This window comes from Leucopleurus acutus (genome assembly GCF_964270905.1).
Source record: "Leucopleurus acutus genome assembly, chromosome: 6".
NCBI lineage: Eukaryota > Metazoa > Chordata > Mammalia > Artiodactyla > Delphinidae > Leucopleurus > Leucopleurus acutus.
In genome coordinates, this window is record NC_139149.1 from 26,936,393 (window position 1) to 26,959,575 (window position 23,183).

The 23,183-nt window shown below is 41.6% G+C and overlaps 1 protein-coding gene across 1 annotated transcript in view; it reads left to right on the forward strand.

Annotated features, from left to right (window-relative positions):
- Positions 1–23,183, forward strand: part of THSD7B (thrombospondin type 1 domain containing 7B) — a gene marked incomplete at its 3' end in the record, with an annotated part of 763,972 nt that overhangs the window by 384,816 nt on the left and 355,973 nt on the right. The window contains exons 10-11 of the mRNA XM_082841629.1: positions 8,253–8,382; positions 12,567–12,670. Coding sequence (XP_082697755.1) covers positions 8,253–8,382; positions 12,567–12,670 — 234 coding nt within the window. The remainder of the gene's footprint in view (positions 1–8,252; positions 8,383–12,566; positions 12,671–23,183) is intronic.

Genomic DNA, 23,183 nt, shown 5'->3' on the forward strand with positions numbered 1-23,183 from the left:
TGAGGCACTTTACATCATAGGGAGGGGGAAAATCCCTTTAAAACTGAATGCTGGGAGATTTGAGAAGATGGCGGAAGAGTAAGACGCGGAGATCACATTCCTCCCCACAGATACATCAGAAATACATCTACACGTGGAACAACTCCTACAGAACACCTACTGAACGCTGGCAGAAGACCTCAGACCTCCCAAAAGGCAAGAAACCCCTCACGTAACTGGGTAGGGCAAAAGAAGAAAGAATAAACAGAGACAAAAGAATAGGGATGGGACCTGCACCTCTGGGAGGGAGCTGTGAAGGAGGAAAGGTGTCCACACACCTATAAGCCCCTTCGCGGGCTGAGACTGCGGGTGGCGGAGGGGGGGAGCTTCAGAGCCACGGAGGAGAGCGTAGCAACAGGGGTGCGGAGGGCAGAGCGGAGAGACTCCCGCACAGAGGATCGGTGCCGACGGGCACTCACCAGCCCGAGAGGCTGCTTGTCTGCTCCCCCGGCGGGGCGGGCGGGGCTGCGAGCTGAGGCTTGGGTGTCGGTTTCGGTCGGAGCGCCGGGAGAGGACTGGGGTTGGCTGCCTCAGCACAGCCTGAAGGGGGTTAGCGCGCCACGGCTAGCCGGGAGGGAGTGCGGGAAAAGTCTGGTCCTGCCGAAGAGGCAAGAGACTTTTTCTTGCCTCTTCGTTGCCTGGTACATGAGGAGAGGGGATTCAGAGCGCTGCTTAAAGGAGCTCCAGAGACGGGCGTGAGCCGCGGCTATCAGCGCGGACCCAGAGACGGGCATGAGATGCTAAGGCTGCTGCTGCCGCCACCCAGAAGCCTGTGTGTGAGCACAGGTCACTCTCCACATCCCCCTTCCGGGGAGCCTGTGCAGCCCGCCACTGCCAGGGTCCCGGGATCCAGGGTCAACTTCTCCGGGAGAACACACGGCGCGCCTCAGGCTGGTGCAACGTCACGCCGGCCTCTGCCGCCACAGGCTCGCCCCGCACTCCACGCCCCTCCCTCCCCCACGGCCTGAGTGAGCCAGAGGCCCCGAATCAGCGGCTCCTTTAACCGTGTCCTGTCTGAGCGAAGAACAGACGCCCTCAGGGGACCTACACGCAGAGGCGGGGCCAAATCCAAAGCTGAGCCCCGGGAGCTGTGCGAACAAAGAAGAGAAAGGGAAATCTCTCCCAGCTGCCTCAGGAGCAGCGGATTAAAGCTCCACAATCAACTTGCTGTACCTGCATCTGTGGAATACCTGAATAGACAACGAATCATCCCAAATTGAGGAGGTGGACTTTGGGAGCAAGATAGATTATTTTTTCCCCTTTTCCTCTTTTTGTGAGTGTGTATGTGTATGCTTCTGTGTGAGATTTTGTCTGTATAGCTTTGCTTCCACCATTTGTCCTAGGGGTTAGTCTGTCCGTTTTTTTGTTTGTTTTTTTACTTTTTAAAAATTTTTTCTTAATTATTTTTTATTTTAATTATTTTATTTTATTTTATCCTCTTTCTTTCTTTCTATTTTTCTCCCTTTCATTATGAGCCGTGTGGATGAAAGGCTCCTGGTGCTCCAGCCAGGAGTCACTGCTGTGCCTCGGAGGTGGGAGAGCCAAGTTCAGGACACTGGTCCCCAAGAGACCTCCCAGCTCCACGTAATATCAAACGGCAAACATCTCCATCTCAACACCAAGACCCAGCTTCACTCAATGACCAGCAAGCTACAGTGCTGGACACCCTATGCCAAACAACTAGCAAGACAGGAACACAACTCCACTCTTAGCAAAGAGGCTGCCTAATTTCATACTAAGGCCACAGACACCCCAAAACACACCACCAGACGTGGACCTGCCCACCAGAAAGACAAGATCCAGCCTCATCCACGAGAACACAGGCACTAGTCCCCTCCATCAGGAAGCCTACACAACCCACTGAACCAACCTTAGCCACTGGGGACAGACACCAAACACAACGGGAACTACGAACCTGTAGCCTTCAAAAAGGAGACCCCAAACACAGTAAGATAAGCAAAATGAGAAGACAGAAAAACACACAGCAGATGAAGGAGCAAGATAAAAACCCACCAGACCTAACAAATGAAGAGGAAATAGGCAGTCTACCTGAAAAAGAATTCAGAACCATAATAGTAGAGATGATCCAAAATCTTGGAAATAGTATAGAGAAAATGCAAGAAACATTTAACAAAGACCTAGAAGAACTAAAGAGGAAACAAGCAATGATGAACAACACAATAAATGAAATTAAAAATACTCGAGAAGGGGTCAATAGCAGAATAAGTGAGGCAGAAGAACGGATAAGTGACCTGGAAGATAAAATAGTAGAAATAACTACTGCAGAGCAGAATAAAGAAAAAAGAATGAAAAGAACTGAGGACAGTCTCAGAGACCTCTGGGACAAGATTAAATGCACCAACATTCGAATTATAGGGGTTCCAGAAGAAGAATAGAAAAAGAAAGGGACTGAGAAAAAATTTGAAGAGATTGTAGTTGAAAACTTCCCTAATATGGGAAAGGAAATAGTTAATCAAGTCCAGGAAGCACAGAGAGTCCCATACAGCATAAATCCAAGGAGAAACATGCCAAGACACATAATAATCAAAGTATCAAAAATTAAATACAAAGAAAACATATTAAAAGCAGCAAGGGAAAAATAACACACAAGTGAATCCCCATAAGGTTAACAGCTGACCTTTCAGGAGAAACTCTTCAAGCCAGAAGGGAGTGGCAGGACATATTTAAAATGATGAAGGAGAAAAACCTGCAACCAAGATTACTCTACCCAGCAAGGATCTCATTCAGATTTGATGGAGAAATTAAAACCTTTACAGACAAGCAAAAGCTGAGAGAGTTCAGCCCCACCAAACCAGCTTTACAACAAATGCTAAAGGAACTTCTCTAGGCAAGAAACACAAGAGAAGGAAAAGACCTACAATAACGAACCCAAAACAATTAAGAAAATAGGAATAGGAACATACATATCGATAATTACCTTAAACGTAAATGGATTAAATGTTCCCACCAAAAGACACAGACTGGCTGAATGGATACAAAAACAAGACCCGTATATATGCTGTCTACAGGAGACCCACAGGTGCGTGCCCTGGTCCGGGAAGACCCCATATGCCACGGAGCGGCTAGGCCCGTGAGCCATGGCCGCTGAGCCTGCACCTCCGGAGCCTGTGCTCCGCAACAGGAGAGGCCACAACAGTGAGAGGCCCGCGTTCCGCAAAAAAAAAAAAAGAAATTCTAGAAACAATAAATGCTGGAGAGGGTGTGGAGAAATGGGAACCCTCCTGCACTGTTCGTGGGAATGTAAATTGATACAGCCTCTATGGAGAACAGTATGGAGGTTCCTTAAGAAACTACACATAGAACTGCCATGCAACCCAGCAATCCCACTACTGGGCGTATACACTGAGAAAACCATAATTCAAAAAGAGTCATGTACCACAATGTTCATTGCAGCTCTGTTTACAATAGCCAGGACATGGAAGCATCCTGAGTGTTCATCGACAGATGAATGGATAAAGAATATGTGATACATATATACAATGGAATATTACTCAGCCATAAAAAGAAACGAAATTGAGTTATTTGTAGTGATGTGGATGGACCTAGAGTCTGTCATACAGAGTGAAATTAGTCAGAAAGAGAAAAACAAATACCGTATGCTAACACATATATATGGAATCTAAGAAAAAAAATGGTAATGAAGAACCTAGGCGTAAGATGGGAATAAAGACACAGACCTACTAGAGAATGTACTTGAGGATATGGGGAGGGGGAACGGTAAGCTGTGACAAAGTGAGAGAGTGGCATGGACATATATACACTACCAAACGTAAAATAGATAGCTAGTGGGAAGCAGCTGCATAGCACAGGGAGATCAGCTCCGTGGTTTGTGACCACCTAGAGGGGTGGGATAGGGAGGGTGGGAGAGAGGGAGACGCAAGAGGGGAGAGTTATGGGAACATATGTATATGTATAACTGATTCAGTTTGTTATAAAGCAGAAATTAACACACCTTTGTAAAGCAATTATACTCCGATAAAGATGTTAAAAACAAACAAACAAACAAAAAACTGAATGCTGAATGTGACCATTCCAATGTTCAAGGCAAAAGAAACACACATGTTCACTTAGAAACTCTTAACAGGTGTCTCCCAGATCCTGGTGGCGTTTCCCTTCATCAGGATCCTCCCTTGGTTCTCTCTCTCTTCAATGACATATAAATATTTCTTAATTTCTGTACAGTGCCAGTTAGTTTTCTCTTTAAAAAACCTGAACTCAATTCTAAAAGTTTGTTTTGCCCATAGAACCCACCCTTCTCAGCCTTCACCTGAACATCTACAGGGCATGATAATCAATGCAGCTATTTTTCCCAAACTGCAAATTGTTTGATCTGGGATTACACCTTGAAGTAGAATACCTCTATGTGTGAGTGTTCACTGTGTGTGGTGTGTGTGTGTGCACGCTTGTGCATGCCCTATGAAGGGAGAGGCATTGATCCATGCTCTCTCTCAATGTGGTGTAAAGTCAACCCTTTAATTTTTCCTATTGTCTTCAATCTTTATTTCCGGTCTCCTAAGATAACACTTGGACAAAACACACACATACACACATATTCATGTGTACATCCTAAGGGTAAACAATAATTATCAGAGTAAGTACAGTGTAATTGGAATGAATTGACAGTGGTGGAAGAGACTTTTTCTTTTTCCTAAAGGCACAATTATTTATCTGGATTGTCCCCACCCAAATGGAGATAGATTGTATTAATATATTATTATACAGAACTGTTTTAATTACACTTTTTTTTTCTTCTTAAGCTTCTTTTCCCATACTCCTCACTGAGCTTTAACTACATTATAAAGGGGCCACTTATACCATTCCTCTCTGTCAAATAGTAGCAACTTTCCTTTGATTTTATAAGCATGTCCTGGTAGGAAATAGGTGGCCCACTCATATGGGGTAACTGGGGAAAATTCAATGAAGGAACTATTTACAAAGGAGTGGACAGGGTTAATGTAAACTGACAGTACCTGGCTAGGGAAAGTTGGGAGCCTGAAAGTTGATATGGGTAGGAGCAGTTAGAAGAGCTCAGAGAAAGTAACTGCAGGAGAGCACCACTCCATAGGAACTGTGGCTTTGTGAGTTGATTCAGAGGATGAAATCTGGAGGAATAAATACCCTGATCCCTCCCTCCCTCTCTCTCTCTCTCTCTCTCCCTCCCTCCCTCCCTCCCTCCCTCCCTCTCTCTCTCTCTCTCTCTCTCTCTCTCTCTCTCTCTCTCTCTCTCTCTCTCTCTCTCTCTCTCCCTTTTCCCTCCTTTTATCAACATTTTTTTCCTTCCACTGTGTGCCCTAAATCACTTAGGGCCAAAGCCAACCAGAAGCCAATGCACAAGGTGGCCACTAATACATACCTTCTATAGTCAGATCTCTCGGTACAAAGCAGGTTAAAGAAGAGCCAGAAAAATGGAGTAGGTGGAAAAGACCCCATGCATCTCCTTAACTCAGTTCAGGATCATGAAATATACAAGTGTGTTGGTCTCCCCTTTTCATAATCTCTTAAAGTGGTAGAAATGAATTTTAAAAGCTCCAGTTCCTTGTCAAAAACAGAAGGAGAGGACCACCAGTGGGTGAGAGATCTAAACTCATTTATGAAAGGTTCAGTGGACAGAGTGAAGAGCAGAGAAACTGGCGATGCAGTACAGGAAGCCAGGACCTAACTTAGCAGGAAGTGGGTGGCAATAGACGAGGAAGCTCGTCTACCCAGGAAGACTCTTTAGAACCCTGGTGGCTGATCTGATGGAGGACGGGAATGAGGATGGGATGGAAAAAAATACAGGTTATTTAAAGCCTTTAAATAACTGGGAGAGGCATAAAAATAGTGATACAATTATAAAAAATTGAAAGATGGTGCAGAGTAAATACTCATCAGTTATAGCAGAAAATCAATAGATGATGTCTAAAGTTAATAAAATGAGAAGCGATGACATGAACATATTATTTATAGATTTGGAGGTAACCACAGAAGAACTAAATACAGAAAGAGTTCAGAGTGTTCTGGGAGGAGGAGGACAGAGAAAGGGCTTTAGGTCAGTTGCTTCTCACTATACTTATATAGTAAGTCTTTTTGTGCTACAGTTTTTTAGAAACCATGTGAATATATAATATTAATGAAAGCTCCTTTTTTGTCCTTTTGTTTTGCTCCGCTTAGTGTACTGGCTTTCTAGAAATTTTCTTCTTTATATGGTTATGTCCATTATCTGTCTTTTTTTTTTTTTTGGTATAAGTCTCCTAGGTTCGTTTTTTTTTTTTAATTAATTTATTTTTGTTTATTTTTGGCTGCATTGGGTCTTCGTTGCTGCGCGCGGGCTTTCTCTATCTGTGGCAAGCAGGGGCTACTCTTCGTTGTGGTGCGCGGGCTTCTCATTGCGGTGGCTTCTCTTGTTGTGGAGCACAGGCTCTAGGCACACAGGCTTCAGTAGTTGTGGCTCGTGGGTTTAGTTGCTGCTTGGCATGTGGGATCTCCCCAGACCAGGGATCGAACCTGTGTCCCCTAGGTGGATTCTTAACCACTGTGCCACCAGGGAAGTCCCCATTATCTGTCTTAAACCTAAAATTTTTTTCAGTTTTCTCCTATGCTTCCCCTTCTCTCCATTCTTTATAATCCTCTCTGTGCTTCTCCCCAAGCCCCTAGAAGCACTGGCCCACAAGGCCTACACACACACACACACACACACACACACACACACACACACATCTTCCTCCTGAATGCAGTTATGTGTCTTTCTCTGTAAAGTCGATGCACCCTTATATCTTAGTGACTATTCTCAAACTGTTCCCTTGACCTGAAATGGCTTCAGGCTTTAAAATTGTTTTTTCTTTTTTTAATTGAAATATGGTTGTGTTAATTTCTGCTATACAGCAACATGATTCAGTTGTACATATATACACATTCTTTTTTTAATATGTTCTTTTCCATTAATGGTTTATCACAGATTATTGAATATAGTTCCCTATGCTATACAGTAGGACCTTGTTTATCCATTCTATATATAAGAGCTTACATCTGCTAATCCCAAACTCCCAATCCTTCCCTCCCCCCAGTTCCCCCTTAGTAACCACAAGTCTGTTCTCTATATCTGTGAGTCTGTTTCATAAAAGTTCATTTGTGTCATATTTTATATTCCACATAAAGTGATATCATGCGGTATTTGTCCTTCTCTTTCTGAAAAAAAAAATTTTTTTCTACTTAGCCCTCAAGTGCCAGGATAAAATCTGCCCTCTCCAAGGAGCTGCCTTAGATTTCCAGAGTTAAAAATGATTACGTTTTCTTCTATACTCTCCTGACAGTGTCCACCGTCTGAAGCTTTTTACTCTACAACGTCTCATAAGTAGTTGCGTTATCTATCTGCCCCCCTCTTCTTTCTGTTTAACTGTAAGTTCAAGAATTTGTATCTGCGTATCAAGTGCAATATCTTACACATGGTAATTGAAGTAGCTGCTAAACAGCATCATTGATTTTGGTAGTTGCTGTTGACTAGAAGGCATCTACAGATTATGAAATGAATGCCCTCCCATGTTAAAGTGAACATCAGCTGTCTTTTTATCGAGACGGCTGTTACCACTTCTGCAGCTCAGCAGAATCACCAGCAAGACATATGTCTATGTTTCGTTCTGTCATAATTTTAGTGCCTCTTCTCTAAATTCCAGTTATACCCATATTATCTCAGGTTATGAGGAATAAGAAATCAAATAAACTAATACCTATAAATAAATATGCTACTAATGTATTAATTTTAATAAGAGTATTTGCAGAGTAAAAAGTAGCCTAAAGAAGGAAGTGTCCCCCCTGAGGGAGTGAATCGCTAATAGTAAAATATTAGCCCCCTGAGCTGTTGTTTTGAGATTAAAGAGCATTTCTGGAGTTTCTCAGATTATGCCATAGAACTTTTATGCCAAACGTAATATAGATTCTGATTAATTTAAAATATATTAAGACAGTGGGAAACAGTCTTCGCATATTAGAACATATAGATTTGAAATTACAATTAAGTGTGACGTGTCTTCCTCATAGAAGTAAGGTTGTGTATTAATCCCTGGTCTTTGCTTGTTATTCTCATTTCCCAAGTAGTCTTTCCACAGGTTCTTATTTCTTCTCTTTTTTTTTGTCTTTTATCAATTGCTCCCTAACCCTGGACTATTTTCTGCATCCACATAGAAGGGCACTATAATTTTATTTTTTCTTTACTTCAGGAAATGCCACAATAAAGCAGTCTCGATACAGGATTATCATCCAAGAAGCAGCCAACGGAGGCCAAGAATGCCCAGATACCTTATTTGAAGAGCGAGAGTGTGAAGATGTGTCATTGTGCCCCATATATCGGTAATTAATTACCTTTTAAAATAATCATTAGACCTTAGAATAAGTCATGACCTATTTCCTTTCATATAATATATGATTATTATATGAAATACATGTAGTGAGAAATACAAAGATGTAGTAGCATTGTTTATCTTCAGATATCTCACTGTTTTTCCCCTCTTATCTGGAATAGATTTTGAAAGTAAAGAATATCAAAGTCTAATTAACAGGAAGAAAAAAAGAAACAATCATGTTTTGATTGTAAGTGAGCTGCTGGAGCTCCGCCACCCAGGCAATCAATTTTCAGGATCAGGATCCAGAGGGATTCAGGAGGAGGTCCTTACTTGCAAACACACACACAACTTACCTCATTCTATTGTTCTCATCCTAAAGCCTTTAATCAAGAACTAAGAACAAATGTGTACTTCTATAATAATTGTGTATTGTAGTTCAAAAATGGTTCTGGTTCGCAATTTTTGTCATATACACATTTTAAGAAATCTTAGAAAAAAGTTTAACCTATGGAGAAATTTTTGTTTTTAGAAAAGAAAATGAGTACCTTTTAAACTCTATATGTTACCTATATGTGCCCCTTGGCAAGTTGGTGATTACTATTTATAAAAACAATACCTGAGGTTTGTGTGTTTAGTCATAAACTTCCATTCTTTTAACATTGGATTGAAACAGTGCTTTAAAGGACTTCTGGATTAAATTCAATCACTGTTGAGTTTTACTTATTTGTGAAAACAAGACCATGGTCTTAAAAATTGTGCTGTTATCAGCACACTTAAAAATGCCTTTAGCGGGCTTCCCTGGTGGCGCAGTGGTTGAGAGTCCGCCTGCCGATGCAGGGGACACGGGTTCGTGCCCTGGTCCAGGAGGATCACACATGCCGCGGAGCGGCTGGGCCCATGAGCCATGGCCGCTGAGCCTGTGCGTCCAGAACCTGTGCTCTGCAACGGGATAGGCCACAACAGTGAGAGGCCCGCGTACCGCAAAAAAAAAAAAAAAAAAAAAAACCACTGGAACAAGCCCAGACTACCAGTTTTTGCTCATCATCCACAGGGCCATTGTGGGAACACTGTCAATATCCCTCCTTTTGTGCCACGTATAAATGTGGAGACTTCTGAGCTCAGCAAGAAAAGCTCTCAGGGAAGGTAGCCAATTGAAAAACTTAGCCAAATCAAATATTTTTAGACATTTTATGAGCCCAGTGCTATTATAATCAGAGAAAATCCTGGAAACTGTTAGTGGGCTCTCCTTCCTATTGTCCACTCTCTTTACTCTCGTGTTGCACTTCAATTTAGTCACTCATGTTTGAACTAGTTTCCATCAGTGACCTCCTGCCATTTTCCCCAGAAATCAGTTCCACTGTACATGGATGGGATGACTGTATCATGTCTCCTGATGCGTCGTTTAACATGTATCCAAGTTGCCAGCGTGAGTCTATGCCCTTTAGTCAAACATCCTTGAATTTTGAGCAATATGTTTCCAATTTAGAGTTTGCTTTCCCCTCATTGGTTTGTTAGGGAGGCAAGTTAATGTAGGCCTTTATCATCTTCTTCTGATTCTTCTTTTTCTAATTCCATTAAGGTGAGACATTCTCACGTTTACCAAATTAAAACAGAATCAAAATGCCTATAGAAATTTTTCTGTAAGTTTGAGCATTTCCCACCATGTTAATTTAGTAAGTGTCGGAGAGGGGAAATTTCCCCCTCTACGTTTCTTGAGTTCTTGTGGCTGGCCTAATAATACAATTGACATGAGACAGATTAGCAGGAGAAAATGAAACAAATTTTAATTCATATGCATGGAGGTCCCATAGAAATTGTACCTTAGAAGTGGCCAAAGCAGGCAACTTTTAGACTTTTTAGACAGAGCAACGATAAATCTGTGAAGAATTGACAGGATGAAGAAACGTAGGGTTTGGGTGCTCAATCTTGACATGAAAGAGTTTGGGCTTGGGGTAGTAAGTTTAAATAGTAACAGGTTTGTGTATATAGCCCGGAATTCCCTATCTCTGGTGATAAGGGTGTCCTTCCACCTCCAGATGTAGGGAGGGCACCTTTCACAGGAGAGATCTATTTCCTGCTTTCAGGGAGACAGAAGGGAGCGTCAGAGTGTCCTTCTTACATTAACCATTTTTAACGTAACTTTAATTCAAAATAATCAGTATGCAATTGAGGCACATTTTGGAGTGGCTGACAGTATAAGCAAAAGGGAAGACAGCATGGGCGATGTGCGCCTGTATGGAATTGGCAGTGGGGTGTCCCCAGGAGTCTGTGGCTGAGCACTGAGGGCTTTAGGACTGACAGCTGGCCTGCCCTGACGAGTGCGATCTCAGACATGTCACTTAACATCTCTGAGCCCAGGCTTATCCTTCTAAAACTAAGAGTCTAGCAAGAGAGTCCTGGACATGTCTTCCTTTTATTTAGCATGCTAAGCTAGATTGAATCCCTTGATCTCACTTTAGAAAGTCTTTTGTGAACTTGAGGGATCTGAGTGAATGACATGTCCTAGTTGAAAAGCTAAATTAAACCCCCTACCATTTCAGTTTCTGTGTTTTGGAACTATGCTTCATGTGTCTATGCATCTACAAAGTAAATTTCTGCTACTTAAAAGTAATAGGTGATTTCTTTAAATGTGACAGGTTTTTCTATTTACCTGTTTCCTGATTTCTCCCTAGCTCTTCAGTTATTCTCATTATGGAGGCCACTTGAATGAGTTCGATGATACGTATTTTTTTACTTTTATATTTTAATGTACTTTGCTTGATTCTGAAAGATGGTCTGTTATCTATCCCTTAACACCACCACTGCCTCACTTACCTCCAATTGTTCAAGACACCTGAGACTCACCTAAGTCTAGATGGGGGAGAGGTGGTGGTGAGTGCAGAGATTAAAGCCGGGCTATGTTAAGTGATCTCCACACGCTATATGAATCTATGTTCACATGACTAAGAGAATCCTCTGAAGTGACTTTTCCTGAGCAAAGAAAGTCTGCTCCATGTTCTGATATACATTATTTTTTCTTTTGCTGAGACTTCTTTTTTATTGTGGTAAAATCACATAACATAAAACTTATCATCTGAAACTTTTTTTTTGCTAAATTCACTTTTTTTTAAATTGAAGTATAGTTGATTTACAATGTTTTGCCAATCCATAATGGAAAAGAATATTAAAAAACAGAATGTGTATATGTGTAAAACTGAGTCACTTTGCTGTAGAGCAGAGATTGCCATCTTAAACATTTTTAAGTATACAATGTAGTAGCGTTAATTACATGCACGTTGATGTGCAACAGATCTCTGAATTGTTTCATCTTGCAAAACTGGTCAGTAACATTTTTACTTCATTTTTCTGTTTCATTTTTTGAAGTAGCATCTGTTATCAGAGGTATTGGCCCATGTGAAAAAGGGTAAAAATATACCCGGTGAAGGAGGAGACTCTGTGGTTACATTTAGAGTTTGGGTTTTTTGGAATATTCTGAAGACACAGGTTTAGGGGCTTAAATCATAGTCTGTCCTGTGGGTCATAAACGTAGAGTTTTGTTCACCTTAAAAGAAAGCCAGAAGGATTCCTTAGATACTGTTTCCTCTGTGGAGAAGAAATATTGGTAATTCCTCAGAGACAGATCCATTCCTCTTCCCTGAGAGGAATGATCACATAAGATAAGTCCCCATGGCCCCCCACCTCCCTTTTACTCTATAACCTACTGAGACATTTGAGCTACACCAACGTCCTAGGAAACACCTTGTGAAAAATTTGAAGCAGAAGATCAAGTGTGAAAGCTTGCACCCAAAATTTTCAGGTGTTCAAACCTTGATTCTCTAATGCTCCAGTGGGACATAGGGATTTTCTCTCTTTTATTTTCTTTTACTGTTTTTCTTTAAACAATTTTTAGTTCGTAAAGAGCTAAGCCTTCTAGATTTGTTCTATGCTTCTAATGCTATTTATGGCCACTTTGTGTGCAAAACGTCCACATTTTCAAAAGTGGAATTATTGCATTAACCATGGATCTGGGGCAGAGGGACTGTTACCATCCCTAGTGTGTGCCAGAGCTCCCTTTTATGACATTGGTTTCAAATCCATTTTTATTGAATTACTACCTTTATGTTTCTGGATTTCAAATTCACCTGTCTCAGATATTTCTTTTGTATGTTTGTCATGGTGAAATTTCTAGTCTGCTATTCTTTGTCATCACAGGTGGAGGCCACAGAAATGGAGCCCCTGTATCTTAGTGCCAGAGTCTGTCAGGCAGGGAATAATGGGCACCAGTGAAGCCTGCGGGAAGGGGGTGCAAACAAGAGGTAAGGGAACTTTAAAACAGTTTCTCTATTCAAATGCAATTCAAAATTATGTTGCTCTTATAAACCGTTGCCTATTTTTATATTTGAGTAAGTTGTGATCTTATTGGCTTGGATTATTTGTATTTATTACTGTTTGAGTTTAAGTTTGGCATTAGTTAATGGTGATATTTTAACCATAACTAGCTAGTGCACCTAAGGACTAATGCAATGTAAGCAAATATCTGTTCTCAGCCATTAGCGTACGCCAGTGCTTGTGGTCCAAGTGCATGTTGGATATTAGTCAAGGAATGAAGGATGTGTCAAGATTGGACCCAATAGTACATATTGTACTTTTTAGCTGCTCATTAAATATTTGTTGAATGAATTAACTAATCATAATAATCATGACTTAAACCTGGTTGTTATACACATACTTAGAGTATGTTTTATATGTAATATACATAGAAAGGAACCATTAAAATTTCTGGAAGATGCTGTGCATAGGCTTCTGGATCTGAGTAAAAGTGCCGTTTATCATCAATGTCTAGAAGGTGTGGCATTTTGAAATCTCTGAAAACCACTCAGAAACTCATCAGATTGCTCACTGTTTTGTTTCGTTCATAATCTAGATGCCAATGCTTTGAGGTTTGATAAAAAGTGCTTTATTCTATTTTTTTCATTTTGTTTATTCTTTTTTTTAATTAGTAGAAGTTTATTGTGCACACACCAAAAAGACAGTTTGCAACCAGGGAGCACTCAGACCAAAGTGCGGAATGAGCAGAAGTGCTTTATTCTTAAAAATCTGACCACTCTGTTACTAAAGGGATGTATGTAGCAAAATCAGACCTTGTAGGACCAACTGCATATCGCTGGTCTCATAATTCAACTAAAAGGCATATTGAGAATTGTTTTTCTTCCTGTTGGATAGGTTATTGTATTAATCAGGATCAGTCATCCCAGCGAGCACAGTAACTCCCTTCTTTGTTGATTCACGGGCATAAGAAGCCCAGTGTGGGCGGGTGGCAGTTTTAACTTCTAGTTCAATGGAATCATTGCTGTGTTTTTAGTGGAAGCATTCCTCCCTTTGGAAATAAGGGCTTATAGGGTAGCAGAGCATAAGACTGCAGAGGAAAAGAAAGCAAACATTTTTCTAGTGGATCACTATGGGTAATAATAAGTTGTGCCATTCTCATTCCCACCCTTGACCCCTGGGCCTGTGAATCCTGGCTATGGGAGGGAAAACACCATATATTGGATGCTTCTGGAAAACTTTTTCCCAACCCTGCTAGGTATTGCCACCTAACTGGTACTATAAATGAGTCTTCAGAAGACCTTTTCACCATCTTATCAAGCCAGCTGCTTCAGGATGGTGGGGAACATGGTAAGACCATGAATTCAATGAGCATGGGTCCATTGCCACATGTCACTTGCTGTGAACTGAGTTCCTTTATCAGAAGCAGTGTTGTGTGGAATACCATGACTATGGACAAGGCATTATGTAAGTCCATGGATGGTAGGTAATTTTGCTAGAAGCATCGTGTGCAGGAAAGGCAAATCCTTATCCTATTTGAGTAAGTACCTATTCTGGTAAGAACAGAACACTGCACCTTCATGATGGAAGTAGTCCAATGTAAGCAACCTGCCACCGTGTAGCTGGCTGATCACCACGAGGAATGACGCCATACTGGGGACTCAGCATTGGCCCCTGCTGCTGGCAGACTGGGCACTCAGATGTGGTTGCAGCCAGGTCGCCCTGGGTAAATGGAAGTCCACGGTGCTGAGCCCATGCATAACCTTCCTTCCTACCACCATGGCCACTTTGTGCATGAGCTCATTGGACAGTGGCAGGGGTAGCTGAGGACAGAGGCTGACTGGTATCCACAGAATGGGTCATCCTATCCACTGGATTATTAAAATCCTCCTCAATCCAGGTCACATTTTAGGGAGCATTCACGTGGGACCCAAATATGTTCACATTTTTGGCCATTCAGAAAAGTCTTTCCACGTACCACTTCCCTAAATTTCCTTGTCACCAGTTTTCCAATCATGTTCCTTCTAAGTCCTTGACCATCCAGCAAAATCATTGGCCGCAGCCTGTGGATCTGTACATGATCCCACATCTGGCCATTTCTCCTTCTTAACAAAGTGAACAACCAGGTTTACTGCTTGAAGTTCTATTCACTGGGAAGGCTTCCCTTCCCCTCTGTATTTCAGGGCTATCTCAGAAAAGGGCTATAGTGTTGCAGCTGTCCATTTAGGGGTTGTGCCCACATATCATGCAGAACCATCTGTAAACCAGGCCCAAGTCTTCTGTGCCTCTGTCAGCTGATTGTGGGAGACTCCCTAAGAGGACATATGTGCAGGCTGGGAGAGAGAAGGTAGCTTAGCAGGAGTGGGGACCATGGGCAGTTGGGCTACTTCTTCATGTAACTTATTATGCCTTCAGGGCCTACTTGGGTTCAGTCACACATATACCACTTCCATTTGATGATGGAGTGCTGCCGTGTATGCCCTACCTTGTGGCTTGAAGGGTCAGATAATATCGAGTTTGCATGGTAACTCTGGTGACCCATGGTTAAGCATTCAGCCTCTACTAAGGCTGTAGCTGTCCCTCAAATGGAGTAAAGCTACCTGCAGAGGATGGCAGGGCTTTGCTCCACAGTCCTAAGGACCTAAACTGCTATTGACCTATAGGAACCCGCCAAGGGCTCCAGGCAGCATCCCTGTCTGCCACTGACACTTCAAGCACCATTGAATCTGCTGGATTCTGTGCCCCAAGTGCCAGAGCAGTCTGGAGCTGTTACAGAGCCTTTTCTTTTCTGGATCCCACTCAAAACTAGCAGCTTTTCAGATCCCCTGGCAAATGGGCTAGAGTGAATACACACCCAAATGAGGACTATGTTGCCTGGAATCCGAAGAGGTATGATAGATGTTGTGTCTTTATTTTGGTTGTAGGAGGGGCCAGATGTAACAACCTATCTGCTCCATAGAAGGGATATCTCAACATGCCTCACACCACTGGACCTTTAGACATGTCACTGGGGTCGAAGGCTACTGAATTTTCTCAAGTTTTTTATTTCCCGCTCTCTGACATGAAGATGTCTTACCAATGAGTCCAGGGTAGTTGTTTCTTCTTGCTCACTAGGTCCCATCAAGATAGTCACCAGTGTAAAGGCCAATGTGATATGTTGTTGAAGGAAAAGTGATCAGATCCCTGCAAACTAATATATGAAATAGGGCTAGAAGTTGATAGGCCCCCGAGGAAGGACAGTGAGAGTATATTGCTGGCCTTGCCAGGTTAGAGCAGACTGCTTCTGCCGTCTTTATTTTCTCCAAGTACATTAATATTTGGGGTCAGGGTTCCAGCATATGAATTTTTGGGGTTAGAATTCAGTCCATAATAGTTACGCCTTGGAAATGATGTCCCTGTGGGAACATTTGCATATGTAAATTTGATTTGCAAGGTAGTTTGATTCAGGGCTGCTAGGAGGCTAAACAGTGATTCTGTAATTTACAAGAAGGGACCACTTCCTGAAAACATTTTACTTCCATATGTCAGAAAATTATAATAATATAATCTTGTTATTACGAGACTTGTGCTTGCTTTCTGCTGCAGAGTTGCTATAAAATATCTAGATCAGCAAAATCTACATAAATAGTCTTTTAAAAATGGTACCTTTGTGCAGGGCACAACTTAACTCTGTATGTTGACCTGGACTTTGATGCTCTGTGATACTAGAGTATCATTATGGTTTGTTTTCACTGCAAAGCCATTTAGTACCTTCTGCAGAGACATTGCTCCTCAACTGTGTGGAATCTTATCCTATAACGGTAACTTACTCTATCTGTCTTAGAAGTATTTTAAATGGATTCCGGCTGGAGGCCAGATCGTCCTTTAAAGTAGGCAAAGTAGATACCTGAGTTTTCCCCAAGTTAGACTCCACCGTTAGAGAATTCCTTGTGTTTACTTGTTGGGAAATTTACACTTTTAAAGCAGTCGGATGGGTCTCCAATTTTAAGACAGTGGAGCCAAGATATTTCTACTCCCATCTTTTCTCTAAAATCACTTCCAAACCAGCACGGAAAACATGAAAGAGTAACAAAAAAGTAACCTTCAGTGAGATCCCCTTTATAAAATTGTTCCTAAAAACAAGGAGCGCAATAAGCTCACCTTCAAGTAAATTAGGGCCATCTGTAACCTCAATCATACTGTATGATGTAGAAAGTGGATGGAGATATAGGGAAAATACTTTGCAGAGCAGGATTATACCTAAGTGTTGGCGCAGTTGAAGGTGTAGAGGCTGAAGAGAAACAAGATGATTTGGCCTGGACAACTCTGGAAAGGCACCACCTCTGCAAAAGGAAGTGGGCAAGGCTGTGTGTGTGTGTGGGCTGTGTGTGTGTGCGCGTGTGAGCGCGCGCGTGTGTAGGGGATGGGAGAAAAATCAGGAGCTTTTGAGAGTCTGACTAAAGAGCAGTGAACACTCTCCACACCCAGCCCTTCACCTTGCAGAGTGAGGCTCCGACCTATTGCTATTTTTGTGGGAGGCTGGAGGTTTATTCTCTGTGGATGTTAGAATCAGAGAGGTTGTGGACTTAGGACAACAGGCAGAGGAGAGTGGAGGCAAGGGGCTATACTGAAGTCAGGAGGATCAAAGGAAAGTCTGAAGAAGGAATTAGGAGACCCTCAGTCCCTTCCTCCCCCTGCTTGGGCATTCCGGTCAGGCAGCTTTCACACCCTTCAGTCCCATGGAAGCCTGAGCAAGCTGGAAACACTTTCCATTTAAATGTCTATTTCAGGATTTTTTTTTTTTTTTTTTTTTTTTTTTTTGCGGTACGCGGGCCTCTCACTGTTGTGGCCTCTCCCGTTGCGGAGCACAGGCTCTGGATGCGCAGGCTCAGCGGCCATGGCTCACGGGCCCAGCTGCTCCGCGGCATGTGGGATCCTCCTGGACCGGGGCATGAACCCGTGTCCCCTGCATCGGCAGGCGGACTCTCAACCACTGCGCCACCAGGGAAGCCCCAGGATTTTTTAAATCACAGGGGGAGGCATGAATTCAGGCCAGTTTGGGATTATAAATTCTCACAAGAGATTTTGGTCCTCTTACTACCCAATGTTAAATTGTAGCCATGTACGTGGTCTTGCCAAGACATGTTACTTGGCCTGTCTATTTCCAGTCTACCCTTATGCTAAGGACCAGCCTTTGTGGTCATCACTTCTAGTATGGGGTATTTTATGAGGTTCTCAATAACAGTTCTTGAAGTCATGAAAGTGGAAACTTGGTTCTCCACAATTTAATAGAAACCCTGAGGATAAAGGTTGTCTCTCTTGCTTACCTTGCATCCCAAGTTCTTACTTCCTTTTGTGCTTTATGGGTTCCTTTCCTGTGGGCCAGCCCAGCAATCCATTTAGAAGATATATATTTGATCCAGTTTTTTTTTTTCCTTTTTCATTAGAAAGGTCTTTTATAATTTCTAAGCCATTAAACTGCCCCAGACAGAAGTGCTCCTTGTTTTATCTCATTGTGTTTATATTGCTGACCTGGTTAATTGACTTACAGTAAGAATACATTTATATAATACTTTAATACTTTTCTAATCAAAAAAGAAGAAAAAGAAAAGAACACAGAAGGGCAGGTAGAATTACAGCTGTCACTAAGCATTTATACCATCTTCAAGGAAATGGGAATTTGGGTTCCATCGTCCTAGCTGTACCATCCTTCCGGGAGAGCTGGGTATTCTCTCTGCACAGCTTCTTGTACTTTATCTGAATTAAGAAGGGATGATAGCTCAGCTTCTATGGCAAATGAAAATATAAGAGGAAGAAACTTAAATATTGCAACATACTTTGATGTAGCTGCCCTTCATAGGGTAGACTATCAGTACTAAAACAAGACAAAGTGAGGATGCGGGGGGAGTGAATTTGTCTATGGATATGATCTGATTCTTGTTTTGCTACTCAACAGTGGCTACTTTAAAACTGGCTTAATGGACTTGCCAGTAATTTTCTTTAGGGTAGTGCTTTCCTCTCATTCAAAAGTTTATGCGTATACTCTATCCTAGCGGAGAGACTTGACATCTATGACACTGTAATGGATACAGAGTAGGTGCCGGAGATCAAAATTGTGCTGCCTTAGATATCCTTGACTTCCATGAAGTACCTGCATTCTTTTTTTGGTCTGTTCTCACTGAACAATGTTTATGTGGACCAAAGGAGGAAGATCTCAAATCTTCTGTCAAATCTTTTCGTTCTTCCTTAAATTGGTTTTTGTTACTGTGAGAGGCACAATAGTTTTGATGGAATCTGTGTGTTTCTTTTCATTCAAAGGATCGCTTTATCTTTTAAGTTGAGTTATAATTAACAAACAGTATTGTATGTCTCAGGTGTACAACATAGTGATCTGATATTTTTATTCACTATGAAATGATCACAGCAATAAGACCAGTTACCATCCATCACCATACAAAGTTGTTACAATATTATTGACTATATTCCCTATGTGTACATTACATCCCCATGACTTATTTACTTTATAGATGGCAGTCTGTACCTCTTAATCAAGAGATCTCTTTAAAAGGTGCTCTTCCAGAAAAAAAAAAAAAAATTGGGCAAAGTCATCCACTTTCAGAATAAGTTCTGGATTACTTTTATTTTTAAAAGGCAGGGAGTTAGAAATAGGAAGAAGTTAAGTTTACAAGTATCTTTGCTTTTTTTTTTTTTTTTTTTTTTTTTTTGCGGTACGCGGGCCTCTCACCGTTGTGGCCTCTCCTGCTGTGGAGCAACAGGCTCCGGACGCACAGGCCCAGCATCCATGGCCCACGGGCCCAGCCGCTCCGCGGCATGTGGGATCCTCCCGGACCGGGGCACGAACCCGTGTCCCCTGCGTCGGCAGGCGGACTCTCAACCACTGCGCCACCAGGGAAGCCCGTATCCTTGCATTTTAAGAGTCTGGAAGATTGGACTTTTTATTCTCCACATGGAGGCAGTCATAGTCATTTAACCTTAGAAGTTGCACAAGTTTATTTTCTGTCATATTCATCTACATAGATCCAGCAAGAAGTCGTTTCAGTGGATTCGGAGAGGGAAGAAAACATACAGGATTCAACTAGACTGAGCACTGGTCTAAGACAAAGACAGGCACTGTCATCTCCATATTTGGTGAGGGAGGGAGAGGGGGAGGCGACTTCTTCCATTTGCTTCAAGATTTGAACAAAACTGAGTTACATAGCTACGAACTGTGGGCATTTCCAGGAGAATCGGGAGTAACTCTAGCTACCTCCAGAACTCCGTCCATAGATGTAACTGTTCCTTTCTCTCTTTTAATAAATTTTTATTTATTTATTTATTTATTTATTTATTTATTTATTTATGGCTGCATTGGGTCTTCGTTGCAGGCCGCGGGCTTTCTCTAGCTGCAGCAAGCAGGGGCTACTCTTCATTGCGGTGCACGGGCTTCTCACTGCGGTGGCTTCTCTTGTTGCGGAGCATGGGTTCTAGGCATGCAGGCTTCAGTAGTTGTGGCCCGCGAGCTCAGTAGCTGTGGCTGTGGCTTGTAGGCTCTGGAGCGCAGGCCCAGTAGTTGTGGCACACGGGCTTAGTTGCTCTGCGCATGTGAGATCTTCCTGGACCAGGGCTCGAACCCGTGTATGCCGCCTTGGCAGGCGGATTCTTACCCACTCTGCCACCAGGAAAGCCCTGTAACTGTTTCTTAAATGAGTAAATATATTTGGTGATATCTTTCCAGTCTATTTCAAGAAGGGAGTGCATGACACCATTTGTGACCCCAAATCAAAGTACTAGGGTTTACAATCTAGGCAATGAGAAAGACTATTATCAATAACTTTTGTGTTTTCATTTTTGATAACTGAGTGCTCATCTCATAGGAAAAAAGATCAGACCCCATTATTCTTTGTATCAAATATCATTCTTGGAGGGATTTCTAACCAGTTCTGACTTAAACATTAGAAAAACCAATTGGAGGACATAATGTTCTTTGCTAATTCATCTTATTAGTCAGTCCCTGATACCAAAATGATTCATTATAAATATTTTAAGGAACTTTAAAAAATCTCTTCTAAATATAATTTTTTAAAGTGTGAAAATAAAAGAAAGATCAGGTTAGAGTGTAGAAATTAAATTAACAACGTGTAGGGCAACTCTCTAAGTGAAAATATCCTTAGATTTTAACAAAAGAATAGGTTTTACAATACCATAGGCATTGGTTTAGAGAGTAAAGTGTGGGACTTATAGCACAGATTGCATTTTAATAAGTGAATAATGATTCTGAGAGTTATTTTTCATCTCCTTTGCATGTTTTAGGGTAGGATTAGCTTCGTGGCTTTCATGGTTGCTGCAGGTAAAATCTGTACATTTTTCAAAAATTGGCAATAAATTAGAAATAAATATTAAAGGAAGTGAGTGACCTAAGGCATGATGCTTTAGTGACATAATGTGAACTAAGGTTCAGAGATGTTGTCTCATGCCAGCCTCTCCGTTTTTAACATAGTAAGTTATAATGCAAACCACAGAGTAACTCCTCTGTCCGCCTCCCCGCTACCCACATCACCAGCAGGTATTTCCCTGATGAGGAGTGGGGATGGGAAGGGGTTTTTTTTTTTTTTTTTTCGTTTGAGGAATGCAGTTATTTGCTAAACTAGGAGCAATAATTTTCTCTTCTGACTGCATGGCTCTTAGTTACAGAACTATCTTCCCCTTCAGGAATGTTAATATGAATTTCAAAGTCTACTGCAAACTGTGTAAATGTAATAGGATTATCCTTCTCTTGTTCAGAACCAGAATTCAGTATCTTCAGATAGATGTGAATCTCCTGGCTTCCCTTAGCTCTCAGGTTACTAAGGTCAAGGTATTCATTTCTGTTTGGCCCAGGGGCAATCTTAGGATTGTATCAAAAGGAGGTTATGTTTTTACATTTTAATTTGCATTTCTAAAGAAAACAGAAGCTTCAACATTCCTCTAGTGGCAGCAAGACGTGAAGGAGCCCCCCACTTTAGAGACGCCCTAAAAATTAACAGAGAAGCATCAAAATTCAGACACACCTTTGCTCTGGATTTGAATATAGCTGACCCCTGAACAACATGGGTTTGAACTGCATGGGGCCACTTATATGCAGATATTTTTCAGTAAGTATGCAGGTGGCCCTCCATTTCTATGAGTCTTATATCCAAGGACTCAACCAACTGCAGATCAAATTTCAATCTGTGGTTGTTTGAATCCACAGATTAGGCATTGGTTTAACCAGTGGATATAGAGGGCCAATTGTGCTATGCCATTTTATATAAGGGACTTGAGCATCCATGGACTTTGGCATCTGAATGCGGGTCCTGGAACCAAAGCCCTTCATACACCAAGGGCTGACTGTAGATTCAGAAATTGCAGAACAGGTGATTCTTTTAGGCCAACCATGTTTTGAAGGATTCACGTAGTGGGACACAAAGCAATCTTTTAACCCAGACACATGAAGAATGAGAATTAAAAATCTATCATAGTCAATTAAACTCAGTACATTTATAAGATGATTAACCTCTTAATAAGATATTGAAAGTAGGAAGGCTGGGTTGGGAGTCACTAAGGCTTTGTAATTACACTGCAAAGGGTTTTGAAAGCCTGTACCACAGTAGCGACTTAGGGAATGGATTACAAGGAATATGCATAAAAGGCATGTTACGGAAAAATCAGAATGTTTAGCTGCATATATATACAGAGTAAAGGATAGTGAAGAATTTGAAAGATTCAGTGGTTGTAGGTCAATGAAAATGGACAATATTGTCACAAAAAATTGATATAATTGACATAAATAACCAACATAAAAATGGGAAGAGAGAGAGAGTGATACAATATTTGAGTATTGTTAAAAAATTCAACCTAGTAAATTTGAGAATCTAATTGGCTTTGTTAGGTGATTCATGAATTGGGCAGCATCCCGTCTAGCAACTAGAAGGATGCCCCAAGGGGTTGTACAAAATGGAAGGTTTATATAGGAAGAAGGATGGGGTAAGTGAGCTGTTAACAAAAGAAAAGAAAGGATTTTGAAGCCAGGACTTCCTTTTTTTGTGGGAAGGGTGATGATATTAGGGTTGATCATGCATATTTTCCCTTCTTCCTCAGGGGTTGCAGAGGGCCTGTATGGCAAAGTACCTCACTGGTGCAGACCAGCAAATTCTAGACTGGTACATTTCTGGAGAAGATTGAACTGCAATTAGGTTAGGTATTAAATCTACGTTTGCTACCAAGTTTGCACATGTAACACCATTTTGGGACTGTGGTTTTTCTCTTTAACAATTACCCCATTTTGATCGGATATCAGCCTAACTGAGAAATACGATCAAACTTTAAGGCGTTAGCATTACTCTCAGCTATTGCTTTGCAGCTTTGCCGATCTTTGGTGGGATAATCATAGGTCATGATGTTTTTGCTAAACCCTGGTGATATTCACAGGCCAAAATTTCAGATCCACATTTTTTTTTTGTTTTTTTAAAAATTTTATTGTAGTATAGTTGATTTACAATGTTGTGT